The sequence below is a fragment of the Hyperoodon ampullatus genome, assembly GCF_949752795.1.
Source record: "Hyperoodon ampullatus genome assembly, chromosome: 14".
Lineage (NCBI taxonomy): Eukaryota > Metazoa > Chordata > Mammalia > Artiodactyla > Ziphiidae > Hyperoodon > Hyperoodon ampullatus.
In genome coordinates, this window is record NC_136927.1 from 37,482,962 (window position 1) to 37,498,388 (window position 15,427).

Genomic DNA, 15,427 nt, shown 5'->3' on the forward strand with positions numbered 1-15,427 from the left:
CCCCGCCCCTTCCCCCCATTGACACAACCCCTCTTCCTTGAAGTTATGAACGTGTGCTATACTTGTAGCCACAGAAGCACGTCGCAAATTTGCTTTCAGGATCCTGCTAATGAATGAGGAAGTCAGGCCAGGCCAGGTGGCAGGGCACCCACCATGAGAAAAAGAGGAATACAAGGGCACTGAGAGTCTTAAACAAGGGAAAGCTCTTCTTTTTCTCCAAACCTAGTCAGGCCTGGAGACTGTCTGTGATTTGGAGAGAGAATCAGCAAAGCTGAAGGGTGACTGGAAGCCATCGCCAGAGGGAAGAACACGAGCTTCAAGGCCAGATGCCCAGCTGAGCTCTCAGAACAGCCCAACCAGGAGGACAGGCAGGAGAAGCATGGGCCAGGCCACCAGGAACGCTGAAACGCAAGAGAGGACTGTCAGGTGCTGGGCTTTGGAATTCAGCAGCCAAAATGAGGTGGCATCCCTATCTTCTGTCTTACAAGGATGACAAAGGCAGAGTATCCTTAATATTTATTTTGGGTTACAGTCCCTGGGAGGTGGCACAGGGCCATGTGGTAGAGGCAAAGCTGTCTCACCACCACCAAACAAACTTCATTTTCCTCTGAGCATGCTGGAAGGCACTTTTCCCCACTTCCTTTGCAGGTAGGTGGGACCATATGGCTGAATCTGGCCAGTGGAATGTGGGTAGAAGCTGCTTCTAGGCCTGGTCCTTAAAACCTCCTACATAATTCTCCCTGCTCTCTCATCTATCATCTAGGGACCATATGCAGAGGATCCAGGAGAGGACTTGCAGGGGACAGTAGAGTTGCCAGAAGTTACCAGAAGGTAAGAACCTGAGTTCCTAATGACTGCAAAGGCACTGAACTGCATCCTCCAGTGATTTAATGGGAAATAAACTGTTGTATAAAAGCACAGAAAGATGGGGATTGTTTGTTACAGCAGCTAGCATTACTTACTATGACTAATACTGAAGTAGCAGAAGGACAGGGAGGTTAAAAAGCACTACTTCTGGGCTTCCCTGGTGGCGCACTGGTTGGGAGTCTGCCTGCCGATGCAGGGGACGCGGGTTCGTGCCCCGGTCCAGGAGGATCCCACATGCCACGGAGCGGCTGGGCCCGTGAGCCATGGCCGCTGAGCCTGCACGTCCGGAGCCTGTGCTCCACAGGGGGAGAGGCCACGGCAGTGAGAGGCCCGCGTACCTCAAAAAAAAAAAAAAAAAAAAAAAAAAGCACTACTTCTGTTGCTTGACTACTTAGCTTAGAATCCTAGCTCTGCAACTAGCTGTGCAGACCCATGCAAGTCATTGAAGCTCTCTGCACCTGAATTTCGCTGTATGCAAAATAGAAACATTACTAGCAGCTATTACTGCATGAGATTTTTGTAAGGCAAGTGAGTGAACTCATAGCCAGCATTTAGAACAGTGCCTGGCACATGGTAAACACCATGTAAGTATTCATTCTGAAAATTCGACTCTAAGATCTGAGAGGTTGGAATCATATCTCTTCTAAATATTACTGTATACTCAGGGTTAAAGAAGGGCTTGGATCCTGGATCATAGCTGCCTCATATTGGAGGACCTGGGAGAGGCAAGCACCGCCCCTTCCACCCAATACCAGATTATAATGGCTCTCTGTCCCCTAAATTTCAGAGTAACTTGCTGATGTCCTTAGGAGGGAGGGGGAGAAGAATATCATAATTTTCAGAAACATATTAGTATATGACAACCAGCTTATAATTATGAAACATAGGTTGATGTTTAATTAATTCTAAAACATCAAAAATGCTTGTGGAAGATAGCAAGCAATGAAACCATAGGTGCCCTCTTGTGGTACTCTGCTACCAGGTCAGAGTGATTCCCTCCATTTTCAGAAGGCTCCAGAATCCACTACCCACCAAGAAATTAGCCAATTTGGCAAAGTCTACTGGGAAGCCAGGCTGCTCCCGGCACTGTGCTAACCTGAAGGACTGGAAGAAATGAATGAGATTGAGGTCCCTGCTCTCAAGCTGCTTTTGCTCTGAGCTCTAACCCCCCTCTCCAATGAGCACTGCTTTTCTGAGTGTTGTCTGAATGTTAGCACTGAGCATGGAGAGGACAACTTGAGATTATCTGGAAACTTTTAGACTGTTATCTAGTTGGAGATTTGAGGATGGGTAGAACTTTTTCATGTCTGGGTTCACCAGCATAGGCCATTTTGGGGGATAGTGAAATCTTAATAGCATTGCTTTCCCTTTGGGCCAAAATACATTTCTTAGATTTGTCTTCCTATTGAGCTCCAATTCATCCATCAAAAGCCCTTTCAGATGTTAACACATGCTGAAATTCTCCCCTGACCTTATCCAATACAGTTAATTACTCTTCTGTGTGCCCCTTCTGCACTACCTACTTGCTTGTGATTTATTTGCTTATACGCCTAACTCATTTTTGCAACTGGCATTCATTTTGCCTACAGGGCTTATTCTGCTAATATTTGCACACCTGTCTCCTTTTTCTCATTTAGTTCAAATATCACCTCCTCTGAAAAATTTTCTGACCATTTATCCATTCTGATATTCATTTTCCTTCCTATCTTGGTAATAGAACCATCACACATTGGTTGGGCACATGGCCACCCAGGATAAAGACTACATTTCCCAACTTCCTTTGCAGCTAGGTGTGGCCATGTGACTAAGCACTGGCCAATGAGATGTAAGTGGAGGTATAAGGTGTCAGCTTCCAGGACTGTTCCTTAAAAGTCATTGACTTCTTCCAAGTTCCCGCAATCCTGGCCCAGATATAAAGATTGGTGCTATGGCTGCCATCTTGGACCATGAAGGTGATGGCCACACCCTAAAGATGGTAGAGGAGTGAGATGGAAGGAGGCTGGATTCTTTTCTTTTTTAGAACCCAATCCCAACTAATATGTGTGGCATGAGTAGTTCCCATCATAAGGTAGCAAAATAATTGCTAAAATGGTCGCCAATTAGTGACTCAAGAGAAAGTTCCTGTTGAGGGGGGAATTCTCTGGCCAGTACAATGATTCAGGCCTTTAAGTACAGGGGAAATGGAATTGGTTAATTATTACTGCTTTATAGTAATGCCCTACTGCAGAAGGATGAGTAACTGGGGGGGGGGGGGTGTTAATTGTTAGGGCCAAGTGAGGGAGCCAGAGGGTCTCTTTGGTAGTTAGTTAGCTTGTAAGAAGCCCTTATCTACTGCAAATAGGAGAGTGGATACAGCTGAAGAGCACATTTGGACTCAGTATAGTTGCCAAGCTTAAAAGATGGTTGAATGGTCTGTCTAGGCAGCTTTGCTACGATATCAGAGCTCTGGCTGGAAAAACCTGGGGACTGAGGAACATGGGATGAGATCATCTGGATAGAGGCTCCTAAGGATTGTGATTCTTCTGATAGCCTGGAACCAATGCCCTCAGAGCCTGCCTCTCTTTATCAGGAGCTAGCCTTCCCCTATCCATGAAGTGAGTCTGGATTCTTGATGACCTCATGGTGCTGCCCTGTTAGCCCTGGATTGCTTGCCTTGTGGACTTCATTTATGTGTGAGAGAAATAAACTTCTGTGTTATTTAAGGTGGTTATTTAACCCGAACCCATGCTGGTAATTTTCTATCACATCACTCTCCTCTATTTCTAAACTACGTTGTTAACTTTTTGTTATCTGTTTCTCAACTGGAACACAAACTCCGTGAGGACAGGCATCTGGCCTGTATCATTCACCACTATAACTTCAGTGCCTAGAACAAAGCCCAGCACACAGTAGGTGCTCAATAAACATCTCCTGTCTAATGACTGGCTCTCCTGTTGCACTGTGAGAGCTCATCTCTAGAGCCAGTCTAGGGTCTGATTCATTTCAGGGTCCACAGTTCTTGGCACAGGGCCTGGCACGTAGAAGAGGCTATAACTAAATATGCACTGAATTAAAAGAGGGAGAGTTGGAAGGGAGGGCTGTGGGAAAGGCAGGAGAAAATGATGTACCTGCAGTGCTGGTGGCTCCACTCATGACACCAAGAGACTGGGCACCTGGAGACAAGAGCAGAAGGTGAGGGTTTCCATAGTCATGCTCCACTGACTGTGGCACTGTAGCCACAGTTGCTCCAAGACCTCCTGGACCTGGCCATCACAGTCACGGACAATCCACATTGTGGAAGCAGCTATTATCATGCATATGAAGCTTAATCCTCCTGACAGATTTGTGAGGAAACTGTTCTCATCCCCATTTGACAAATGAGAAGACTGAGGCTCAGCAATGTCTGCCAGTAAGTGGAAGAGCTTGGATTTGAACCCCAGTCTGTCTGATTGCAAAGTGGAAGTTCCTAGCACCTCCTCCCCCCTCCCCTAGCTACCCTGTGACAACACATGAGGCAATAAAAGGACAGGACAATTCCAGGCAGAGCCTTCTTCAGGAGACAGCCTGTTTACTCATCTGGAGAATGGAAGTGGTAATAGTGCTTACGTCCTTAGACTGTTGTGAACGTTTCACGTGATAATGCATATAAATGTGTTTGGTGTGGTGCCAGGCACAAAGTATTATTATTACTGTTACTATTATTACTGTTATTAATGTTACTGCATCCTAATTTCTCTAGGACAAAAAAAAATGTTTTCATTTTTTTGGATTTCTTGATTCTGCCATTCCAGTGCGAATAAAAACCATGACTAACTACCACAGGTACTGCTAACCCGTGGGATGGAGGGATGAAAATTTGAGGAGCACCTGGAAAGCTTCTCTTATGTCATGCCCCAGAACACTGTAACTGGATTTTGAGAAACACAGTCATTCCCCAGAAAACAAAGTTGGTTTAGGACTTAGACTGAGTTATGGGGACCTGGCAGGAGGGAAAAGGCAAAGGACACACGCTTTGGAATCAGACCAAGCTGGGTTCAGTGCTAACTCCAGCTGCTCATGAGTGGGTGATCTTGGGTGAGTCACTTAATCTCTCTGAGCTTCAGTTTCTCACCTGTAAAATGGATGCATCTGGGGAGGATTAAATGAGTCAGTGCATGCTGAGAGCTTAGCCTGATCTCTAGCCCACAGCACATGTGGCAAAAGCGATTATCATTACCCAAAGCATCTCCTGGAAAGATGCATTCACCAGTGGGGGCCACTGAGGAAGCAGAAAAAGCCCTGGGTTGTTAGGTTGGTGACCCCAGGCATCTGCAGTGTACTGTCAGCACTTGGCCAGCTGGTGTTATCACTAGGACGTGGCCACGTCTTACCTCTGCGAGTGATGGGTCCCAGATCTAAAACACGGGCTGGGTCAATAGCCACTCCTTCACTGCGGAGTTGACTTCTCGAGCAAGACTGTGGGGATGGAGAATTCTCATTATGTCAAAATGTAAAGGCACGTTCCTCTCCTGACTATTCCTGCAGTGGGCAGCTCCAGCCCAAGAATGGAGCCTCACCCACTATAAGATCCTAATTCTGATGTTTGGTTTTCTCAGTCTAGAGAATTCTCACTGTCATGTCAAATGAACCTGGGTTTGAATCTCTTCTCCTCTCTTTTAGCTGTTTAATTTGGGACAGATGACTATACCTGTCTACTATTATTAAATAGTATCTTCTTGGTTCTGAAGGTTAAAAGGAAGTATGTCTGCAACACACAGGCACATAGTAAGCACTCAAGAAATGCCAACTCTTAGCTAAATCTGGGTTAAGAGCATGGGCACTGTAGTTACACCTCAGCCAGGGCATACCCCCAGCTCTGATACATTCTAGCTGTGTGGCCCTTGGGCAAGGGACCTCTCTGAGCTCAGTTTCCTCATCTGTACAATGGGGTTGCTAAAAGAATCTACTTAAAGTGTTGCTGTGAGAGTTAAATTAGATAAGGCATATAAAAGTTTTAGTACAGTGCTTGGCACAGAGTAAGCACTAAGAAAAGTCAACTATTATTAAAGTCATTTAAAATGTCCTGGGCCAAGGAAACCTAGAGGACAGGCTCTTTCATCTGATATACTTCCTGGGGACACAAGGATTGCTTACATGTGGGCTTTTGGAGGCTTAAAGTACATCCATTCATCCTTCTTTTGTCCCTCTCTTCCTCTTTTTCTCCTTCCCTCCCTTCCATCCATCCACCCACCCACCCATCCATCTTTCCATCTCTTCATCCATCTAACTTCCTTTCCCTTTCTCCCTTCCCTCCTCCCTTCCTCTCTCCTTTCCTCCCTTCCTTCTTTCAATCCATCCATAATTCCAATAAATATATATGGAGGTACCAGGCCCCATGTCAGGCACTGAATAGTTGTTCAGTCCAAAGAGATACTCACTGGCTGGCACTGTTCTTTAAGGGAATTGCAGAGAGAAATCTCACAGTGCAGGAAAACTAGGTCATAATTTCCAGCAAACATGAACATCTGAACTGAGAACCGGCTTTCCGATGACACCCCATTCTCTTCCACGTAGATAGTGGAATCATATTGATTTGGGCAGCTGGGAGGGTGACAGGGACAGGGATTTAACTTCTAGAGCAACTCAGGGGGCCTGAGGCCCTTGGCTGCATCTTTAATTTGTATCCAGTATAAAAATAGCATCGGAGAGAACTAAAGAGCCTCCCCACCTCCCGCCAAGTGTTTTCTCCAACCTATAACATAGACTTTTATTCCTCCAGGTTTCCTCCACAATGTTACCCATAAGCCCACACGGTTTAAGTTTTGGGGGGCACAGTCCCTGGAACGAGACAGACTGATTTCAAATTCCAACCCAACCCACTTTCTAGCTAAGCGATCGTGAGCCGATTACTTTACTGAACCTCACTTTTCTTATCTGTAAAGTAGGGACAGGAATATGCTCTTCCTAGGGTTCATGTGAGCATTTAATGAGATAATCCTTATATTCTGCTTAGTACAGAGCTTGGCATACAGCTAAACTCTATGGTAAATATTAACTAGTATTATTCCCACGGTTTGAATCATGATCTATAGATATGCATTTCCCTTTGTTTTTGCTAGTTAACAATATTCAATAATATTTTGTCCCATGACACTTATGCTATTTTCATGTTGTTCAGCTAGTGTTAACATCTGTATAAAAGTCCCCTGTTTTTGAACTATGAACCTATTGTCAATGTTAGAAAAGATACTGAAATGAAAAATAATTGGCATTTCTTTACCCTGCCCACCTATTTTGTATTAATCCTTTAAGGCTACAATTTCAGGAGTGATATTTCTGGGTCACAGGGTATGGTCATGATATGTAATACCAAATTATTTTCCAAAAGAGCCAAGGCAAGTTACCCAACTGCCAGGCAGGGATGAGGTGATCATTCTTCTCCACCCCAAACCTCATTTAGGCCAAAAGATAACCCCAGATTGTCCGGTACCTGTTTCTGATGATGAAATATTTCACAGGGTCATTCATGTCTCCAGTGGGCGTGGCATAGCAGTTCTTCAACACCAGGTTAAATTGGGACGTGTCCCCTCTCTCCAAGATGGCACCCACATAGAGCATGGATTCAACAGACAGCACGACTGTAGCCCCTTCATAAGGAGATGTGTAGTTCTGGTCTTGGAAGAGGGCCATCCTGACAGTGAACTCTCCCTCCCCGTCCACACTGACGTTCAGGGAACTGAGAACAGAGAAACCACACGGATGGAAACTTCAGGTTTTGACCAGTGAGAACAAAATCAATCAAGTCCCACACTTGTGTCAGGTTATGAAGGCAGAGGCATATCTTTGATTCCTAAATGAACTATTCAGTCACTTATTTAAATCAAGCATTTACTACCCTCTAGGCACTAAACTTGACAAACACATGAGTCTGGCTCCAGGATTCCTACAAATTCTCCCTGCATCAGAGAGCATACATACCTCCTTCACTCAAAGAACACCTCCATCTTCTAACCTGTAGAATAGGGCTTGGGACCAGTTCTGTGGGCTCACAGTTTTTAGCAGCAGACCTCTTCCCTCCACCCCATAATCTTCAATGAAACACCAATTTTAACAAGATAAATAAAATGGCTTTAATATTTATTTTTTATGAACCTTGGGCCCCAACACGTTACAGACTGAAACCTAGAAATTGAACCAGAAGATTTCTAATCCTAACCCTGCCATTCTGTGAGCCCAGGAGGCAATAAGGGAATGGGAAGGGCACCTTGGGTTTCTGATGCCCCCAGAAGGTCCCCCAGCAAGTCTAGGAATGCTGAGGAATTCCTTCAACAGGGCCCATTCCAGGCACAGCAATACAGCAGTGAACAAAAGACAAAAGCCCCTGCCCAAATTGAATTCCATCCAAATTGCTATTTGGTTCTATTTCTGGTGAGTTACGGGCACTGTTTATCCAATCAGAGCTGATCTGGCTTAAATCCCACATTTGCAGGGAAGCCTTCCTGCCCACAACTGTCCTCCCCAACCAAGATTAGGTCAGGGACCCTTGCTCCCTGATCCCACAGCACTCCGAGCCTACCCCACACTACGTGCATCTCACTTGTAAATAAGTTTTGATATAGTTAGTTGTTAATGCCTTTCCTCCTCAAGATAAATGAAATTGTTGTGCATTTTTGTTCCCTAGCGTTTTTTTGTTTTTTTGCGGTACGCGGGCCTCTCACCGCTGTGGCCTCTCCCATTGCAGAGCACAGGCTCCGGACGCGCAGGCTCAGCAGCCATGGCTCACGGGCCCAGCCACTCCGCGGCACGTGGGATCTTCCCGGACCGGGGCACGAACCCGTGTCCCCTGCATCGGCAGGCAGACTGTCAACCACTGCGCCACCAGGGAAGCCCTTCCTTAGCGTATTTAATTAACACTGTTTCATGTTGTTGTATTGTTTCATAGTAATAATCTTTAATATCCACAAAATATTCTATGCCTGCCTTGTTCATGCTGGACATCCTCATACATAATCAACAAATATTTGTGGAATGAACGAACGAATGAACGGAAGCTCCTGAAGGAGGTGGGCGGATCCTGTGGACATCCTAAGATGTCGTGAAGTCAGTCAGGGTTACGGGTCAAAGGGTAAGTAAGGGTCAGTGCCATACCTTACGATGGGCTTCAGGGCAGTTTGGAGGCTGACTTTCATGTCCAGCGGGTAGGCGCACTGGAAGTTGATGCTGAGGATGGTGTCTCTGATGATGAAATTGTTGACCAAGGAGAGGGTATTTTTGTAGATGGCATGGGTTTGGTTTCTCTTTGGCATAAAAACAAGACCACATATATGTTTATGTGGATGAGGGTACAAGTGCATCTGGGATTCAGGTCTGTGTGACTCCAGAGTTGATGCTGTCAGTCAAGCTGACACCCTGCCCTCTGACCTCAAGGAGGCAATGGGCCTCCTCCCGCAGTGGCACTGACACTTTACGGGAAGGGGACCGAGGACCCCAGATCAAAAACTAGAACAATAAATTGTTGACCCTTGGGAACAGTCAGGAGCCACCATGCCTGGTCCTCTGTGAACCTTTCCCACCTCATCCCTAAGTGAAATAATCATAATCATAGCTTACATTTACTGAGCTTAAGCATCAAACCTATTCTCAGCTCCCTCCTGGACAAACATGTGTAAGCTCACATACGTCTAGAGGCCCATGGAGGCTAAGTGACTTGTCCAAGGGCTCACAGTTACTGAGACAGGCCCCACCAGCCCAGCTCCCGCACTCTGGCAGCAATGGGATAAACACCACTCACCTCCAGAATGTTTCCGCAGGCACCAGCCTGGACGGGGATGGTCACCGATATCCAGTTGTTCTCCTCTCCTTGCATCATGCTGCTGCAGTTCCAGTTCGGGTCCTGAAGGTAGGCATGGACCTCGTCCCCGAAACCCAGGCCTTCCAGCAGACACTTGTCCAGGGACACTTTGATCTCCTTGGCCTCACAGTCCAGCTGGGGCTGCAAACTGTGCACATCTGGAAAGTTGGGAGAGGAAGGTAGGTAGAGTGGACAGAGGTCTGGAAGTAGCGGGCAGAGCTCACACTTTCTGCCCTTTGGCAAAGCCACCTTCGCCACCGGGAGGCTGGGGAGACTGGAGGGGGCCTGGGACCCACGTCGGATTCACACCCAGGCTTGTGGTAGGCGAGGTTGGCAAAGATGCCCCTGGTCCAAGATTTCCAAGCATTTTGTGTGCAGGCTTGGTGAAGGGTCTCATGTCTGGTTCCTGTTGAGCCCCAGAGCAGGTCGCCCCAAAATATGCCTAATGGTACATTGATTATTTTGAATTAAAGTTACTTAAGGTACAGCTGATGCAAGAGTGACACGCTGACCCTCCTCTTTGTCTCCCTGAAGGCAGGAAATAAGTCTCCCCTGTGAAAGGTGCCCTCCCTGCATCTGGAGGTAGAAGGAAACCCTTGCCGCCAGAGATGAGGAACTCAGGCTCCTTCTTGCCTCGCTGCTTAGAACACTCTCTCCTCTACAGCGACTGGGAGTGTGCTCACAGGAAAGCAGGCCTGTGCCCAAAGCAGGAGTCAGAGGCCCTTGTTAGAGTCTCGGAGGGAAGGAGATCATCTCAGTGGGAAGCTCATCCAATCCCCACCCAGGGCTTAGGGCTCATCTGTGGCATATCTACCCATGGGTCACCTGACCGTGTTTGCTTACCTACTGGGATGAGAAGAACATCACCTCCAGAGCCTGCCCATTTGGACTGCTCTGATTGAATTCTCATAAAAACCCTGCATTGCGGGTATTTTTTATTATTATCTCATCCCCATTTTACAGATGAGGACGTTAAGGCTCAGAGAGTGTAGGTGGCTTGTCCCAGGCCCCAGGCCCCACCTGGCCAATCCAGGACTGGCACAGGAGTTTGCCCCTGTTCCTCATGTATAGACTCTGCAGATATTTGAACACAACTTCCACACCTGCAGAGTTCTCATCCTCAATATCTTTGTCGCTCATGGGTCAAGCGCACTCATTCCTGAGGCCGTGGTCCAGTGGCTGACCTGGAAATGTGTTCCATCCCTGCCCCCGCATCCTTGCAAACTCACTGGCTTCGTGCATTCTCATCCCCTGCCCTCAGTTCCATCCCTACTGACTGTGGTCCACACCTTGTCCAGACCCTCTGAAGTTCCCTCCCTCCTGCCCTGCCCACTAGGCCAGCCCAATCCCAGTGCTCACCGGAGATATTGAGATCCTGTCTGCAGAAGCAGTTCCAGGTGTCGTTGGCAAAGCGACACTCCTCCTTGGAGCGGCAGGTCCTCTCACATTTGTCCTCCGTGGTGGCGGGGTCTGGGGTAAGGTGTAGAGGAAGAGGATCCAGATGCAGAGCAGGGTGGACCTGAGGCCACCAAGGCCAACCTTGTCATTCTACAGGGCACGGAAGACTTGTGCCACGCTTGGTGGAAGGGTCAAGCCTCAAACTCGAATTTCCTGACTCCTAATGCAGTGAGGGGAGAACCTTGGAGGTGCCATCCTAGTGCTTTTACTACAAGGCAGACGCTGTTCCCAGTACTTTCCACGCATTAGCTTGTTCATTTCACGTGGGGACCACATGGGGGTGGGGGTAGCATAGCAGTTAAGCATTTGGATCGTGCAGCTGGGGTGCTAGGTTCAAATTTGGCTTGGCCACAATTCCTGCTCTGTGATGTCGGGAGAACTGCTGAGCCCCTCTGTGCCCCAGACCCCGCATCTGAACTAACTATATAGTGCATGTCTCATGAAGCTGAGGAGAGGACTAAAGGAATTAATGGTTTAAAGTGTTTAGAACAGGAGCAAAGGCACTGTAATGCATGCTATGTTGCTGTGATTTTTGCCACTGTCCGTTTTTTTCAGATCAGAAAACCAAAACTCAGAGAGTTCAATTAAACTGCCCAAGTGAAATCTAAATCTCAGTGAGTCTGAGTTCTTGATATTATGCCACACACCTGGATAGATGTACCAGGAGATTTCGCCTTCAAATCCGAATTTCTGGCTCTACTTGAAATGCTGGAAGGTCTGGCAGCCCTTGGGCAACATTCCCACTGGGCAATAACTGACAGGCACTGAGTCGAGGCTGTTCTGCTGAGTCTCCTCCTGACCCGCTCCCCTCGCGCTACTGACCCTGGGCACTTCACCGGGTAGCCCTGGTCCCCTCACCTGTGCAATATCTCAGATCACACTGCGGGACGCCCTCCAACCGGTACACGTAGTACTGGCCCGGGCAGGCCTTCACCTGCACCTCCGTCTTCCAGAGGCAGCAGTTGCCACTCCAATGGGCACAGGCGGTACGGTTGACGATGCCCTCCCCGAGGGTGGGGTGGGTGCCATTCAGCCACATGGGAGCAGCCGTCTGGCAGTGGTACACGGGGACGCAGTCCTCCGGCATCCTCACTCCTCCATCTCCCACAAATCGGTACCAGCCGTGCTTGTCACTGTCACAGTTCTCGACTTTTCCCGCATCCTCTGTGCTTCGGGAGGGTTCATCCAGTAGGGTGTAATTCTGGCAGGGGTCAAAACAGAGCTGGGCCTCTGGGGTGCCAGGGGCTCCACACTCCAAGTCCTGCTCATAGGAACTGGCACTGGTGGGGTTTCTGTAACCTGGAGAGTAACAGTATGCTTAGGTTTACAGAGAAACCCCAGAGCCTACAGGGTTTTTATCCCTGACACACTCTGTTTCGGAAATGTTAGGGGCCCCAATGAGGACAAACAGAACATGATCCATTCATTGAACACCAGCCTTCATCACCTTGGGGTCAGAATAATAATGAGGCCTTTGTGTAGTATATTACAGGCATTAAGAACATCAGGGTCGGGCTTCCCTGGTGGCGCAGTGGTTGAGAGTCCGCCTGCCGATGCAGGGGACACGGGTTCGTGCCCTGGTCCGGGAAGATCCCACATGCCCGGAGCGGCTGGGACCGTGAGCCATGGCAGCTGAGCCTGAGCGTCCGGAGCCTGTGCTCCACAGCGGGAGAGGCCACAACAGTGAGAGGCCCGTGTACCGCAAAAAAAAAACAAAAAGCATCAGGGTCATTAAAATGAATAAAGTAGAAATGAGACTTGTCAGAGCCCATTCCATTCCCAGAAGTAACCATAAATTTGTTGTACAGTCTTTAGACCCTTTCTATGCATATGTTTAAAATACAGTGTTTTTTAAATAAAAATGGGCTTAATGCTGTAGAGCTTGTTTTTTTCCACTTGCATCTTTCTTTCTTTCTTTCTTTCTTTCTTTCTTTAACGTCTTTATTGGAGTATAATTGCTTTACAATGGTGTGTTAGTCTCTGCTTTATAACGAAGTGAATCAGCTATACATATACATATATCCTCATATCCCCTCCCTCTTGCGTCTCCCTCCCACCCTCTCTATCCCACCCCTCTAGGTGGTCACAAAGCACCGAGCTGATCTCCCTGTGCTGTGCAGCTGCTTCCCACTAGCTATCTATTTTACATTTGATAGTGTATATATGTCCATTTCCACCTGCATTTTTTACTTAATATATCATAGACATTTGTCCATTATCAGTAGATGAAGATCTAACACAAGGTTTCTTAACCTCAGCACAGTTGATGTTTGGGCTGGATAATTCTGTGTTGGGGGCTGTCCTGGGCACTGTAGGATGTTTAGCAGCATCCCTGAGATTTTCTTACTAGATGCCAGGAGCACTCCTCCCCGAAGCTGTCTTCAGACATTGCCAATTGTCCCCTGAGAAGCAAAATTACCCCCCACTGGTCTAACAGGACCATTTCTGATTGCTGATCTCATGGCTTTTAACAGATTCAGGGACTGTGATGCGTGAAGAGGCAGACAAGTAAAGCAGGGGTGGGGTGGAGGGCGGAGGAAGCCACAGGCTGCTCAGTCTGGGTTTAAACCCAGCTCTGTGCCTGCTGACTGGGTGACCTTGGCAGATGGTTTAACTCCCCTGAGACTCTTCTGCAAAACAACACCTGTGAGCTAACGGCGCCCAAACTTCATCCATTCCCATGCCTCAGGTCATGACGTTTGCCACACATGTGTCCACCTGTCCTATTATTTATTTCATGTGTTTCTTTCAATGACTCTCTTTATAAATTCGTTTCATCCTAAGGAATAATAGCCGTGATACCATAGGTATGATGTACTAGTTATTTTGTTTAATACCCATGAAGAAAAGTATATATAGCTATCAAAAAAATTTTGGGGGGGCTGTGCCCCTCGACATGCAGGATCTTAGTTCCCTGACCAGGGATCAAACCCGTGCCCCCTGCAGTGGAAACTCAGAATTTTAATTACTGGATCACCAGGGAAGTCCCCCCAAAATTCTCTAAGAATTTCTGCACCCTCACAGTCATTTTGGGATATGCACGCCCCATTTGGGAAAATAAAGCTTTAAAGGATTGTTGGCTGGTTAAATGAGATAGTAGGTGCAAAATGCCATGCACAGCACCTGGGGCCTATTAGTTTAAGCTAGTTCTCTCCTCTAGTTCTGATATGTTGAATAGTGTGAGTGCCTTAATGATGAATTAAGTATATCCTACCAGGATCACATCACATCCCTCTTTTTTTTCCCTGATGCACAAGCTACTTAATGGGTGACTGTGTGCCCAGCACCGATGCGCTGATTGCTAGGGCTCTGTCCATCCCCACAAAGCTGGGATCACATTAGAGGGAATTTTTAGAAAAGAGATTTTCAAGCCTTGCTTATGCACGTGCTTGTTTTAAGGAACGGAGTCACTGCACTAGTTATTCTTGGATTATTTCCTGCACACACTGTATTTTCCCAAGGGAGGCCATGAGCTGAATCCCTCTAGCCCCCTCCACAGATGACACGGGAAGAAATTTTCACACTTGTGTTGAGCCTGAGAACCCTTCCTACAAGCATCTAAGATGCCCAATCCATGGATCTTTGGAAGGACCACAGAGAGATCACTAAGCCTAGTCCTTTCATTTTACAGATGAGCAAACTGATTCGGAAGAAGGAGAGGCACTTGCCAAAACAAGGCCCAGAGTGACTGGGTGATTCATCTCCTCATGAACCCCGGGCTCTCTGATCGCCCCCATATCCGGGCACGGGAAGTTATGTTAACTGGCTCCCACTGTCCTTGAGGGGGAGTTTCTGATTTGGCTCTTTTTTTTTTTTTTGCATTACGCGGGCCTCTCACTGTTGTGGCCTCTCCCGTCGCAGAGCACAGGCTCCGGACGCGCAGGCTCAGCAGCCACGGCTCATGGGCCCAGGCGCTCCGCGGCATGTGGGATCCTCCCGGACCGGGGCACGAACCCACGTCCCCTGCATCGGCAGGCGGACTCTCAACCACTGCGCCACCAGGGAAGCCCTGATTTGGCTCTTTGAGAGACGGTGACTGGATTCCAGCTTCTCTCATCTTGTTTCCCTCGACTTTTGGCTTCTGAGCCTTTGCTTTAGTCATGCCCCTGTCTCCTCACTGACCCTGAAGCACCTTCTCTGCACTTCCCTGCTCGCTCTCCAGGAATTTCAGGGCATCTGAGATGCCAAGTGAGCAGGACACTCACCTTGCTGCTCTGTAGATGCCAGGGTCAGAGTGCAGGAAGCCAGGGCCAGCCACAGGGCAGGAGCCATCCTTTCCAGGAGCTGAGGCAT

General features: G+C 47.8%; 1 protein-coding gene across 1 annotated transcript; it reads right to left on the reverse strand.

Annotated features, from left to right (window-relative positions):
* Positions 1–342: 342 nt before the first annotated feature.
* Positions 343–15,427, reverse strand: GP2 (glycoprotein 2; the record flags this gene model as incomplete). The annotated part of the gene is made up of 10 exons (XM_079718858.1): positions 343–401; positions 3,975–4,019; positions 5,217–5,301; positions 6,264–6,426; positions 7,316–7,561; positions 8,974–9,122; positions 9,617–9,834; positions 11,036–11,146; positions 11,993–12,433; positions 15,340–15,427. The coding sequence occupies 10 exons, from the start codon at positions 15,425–15,427 to the stop codon at positions 343–345; spliced, it is 1,605 nt and encodes a 534-aa protein (XP_079574984.1).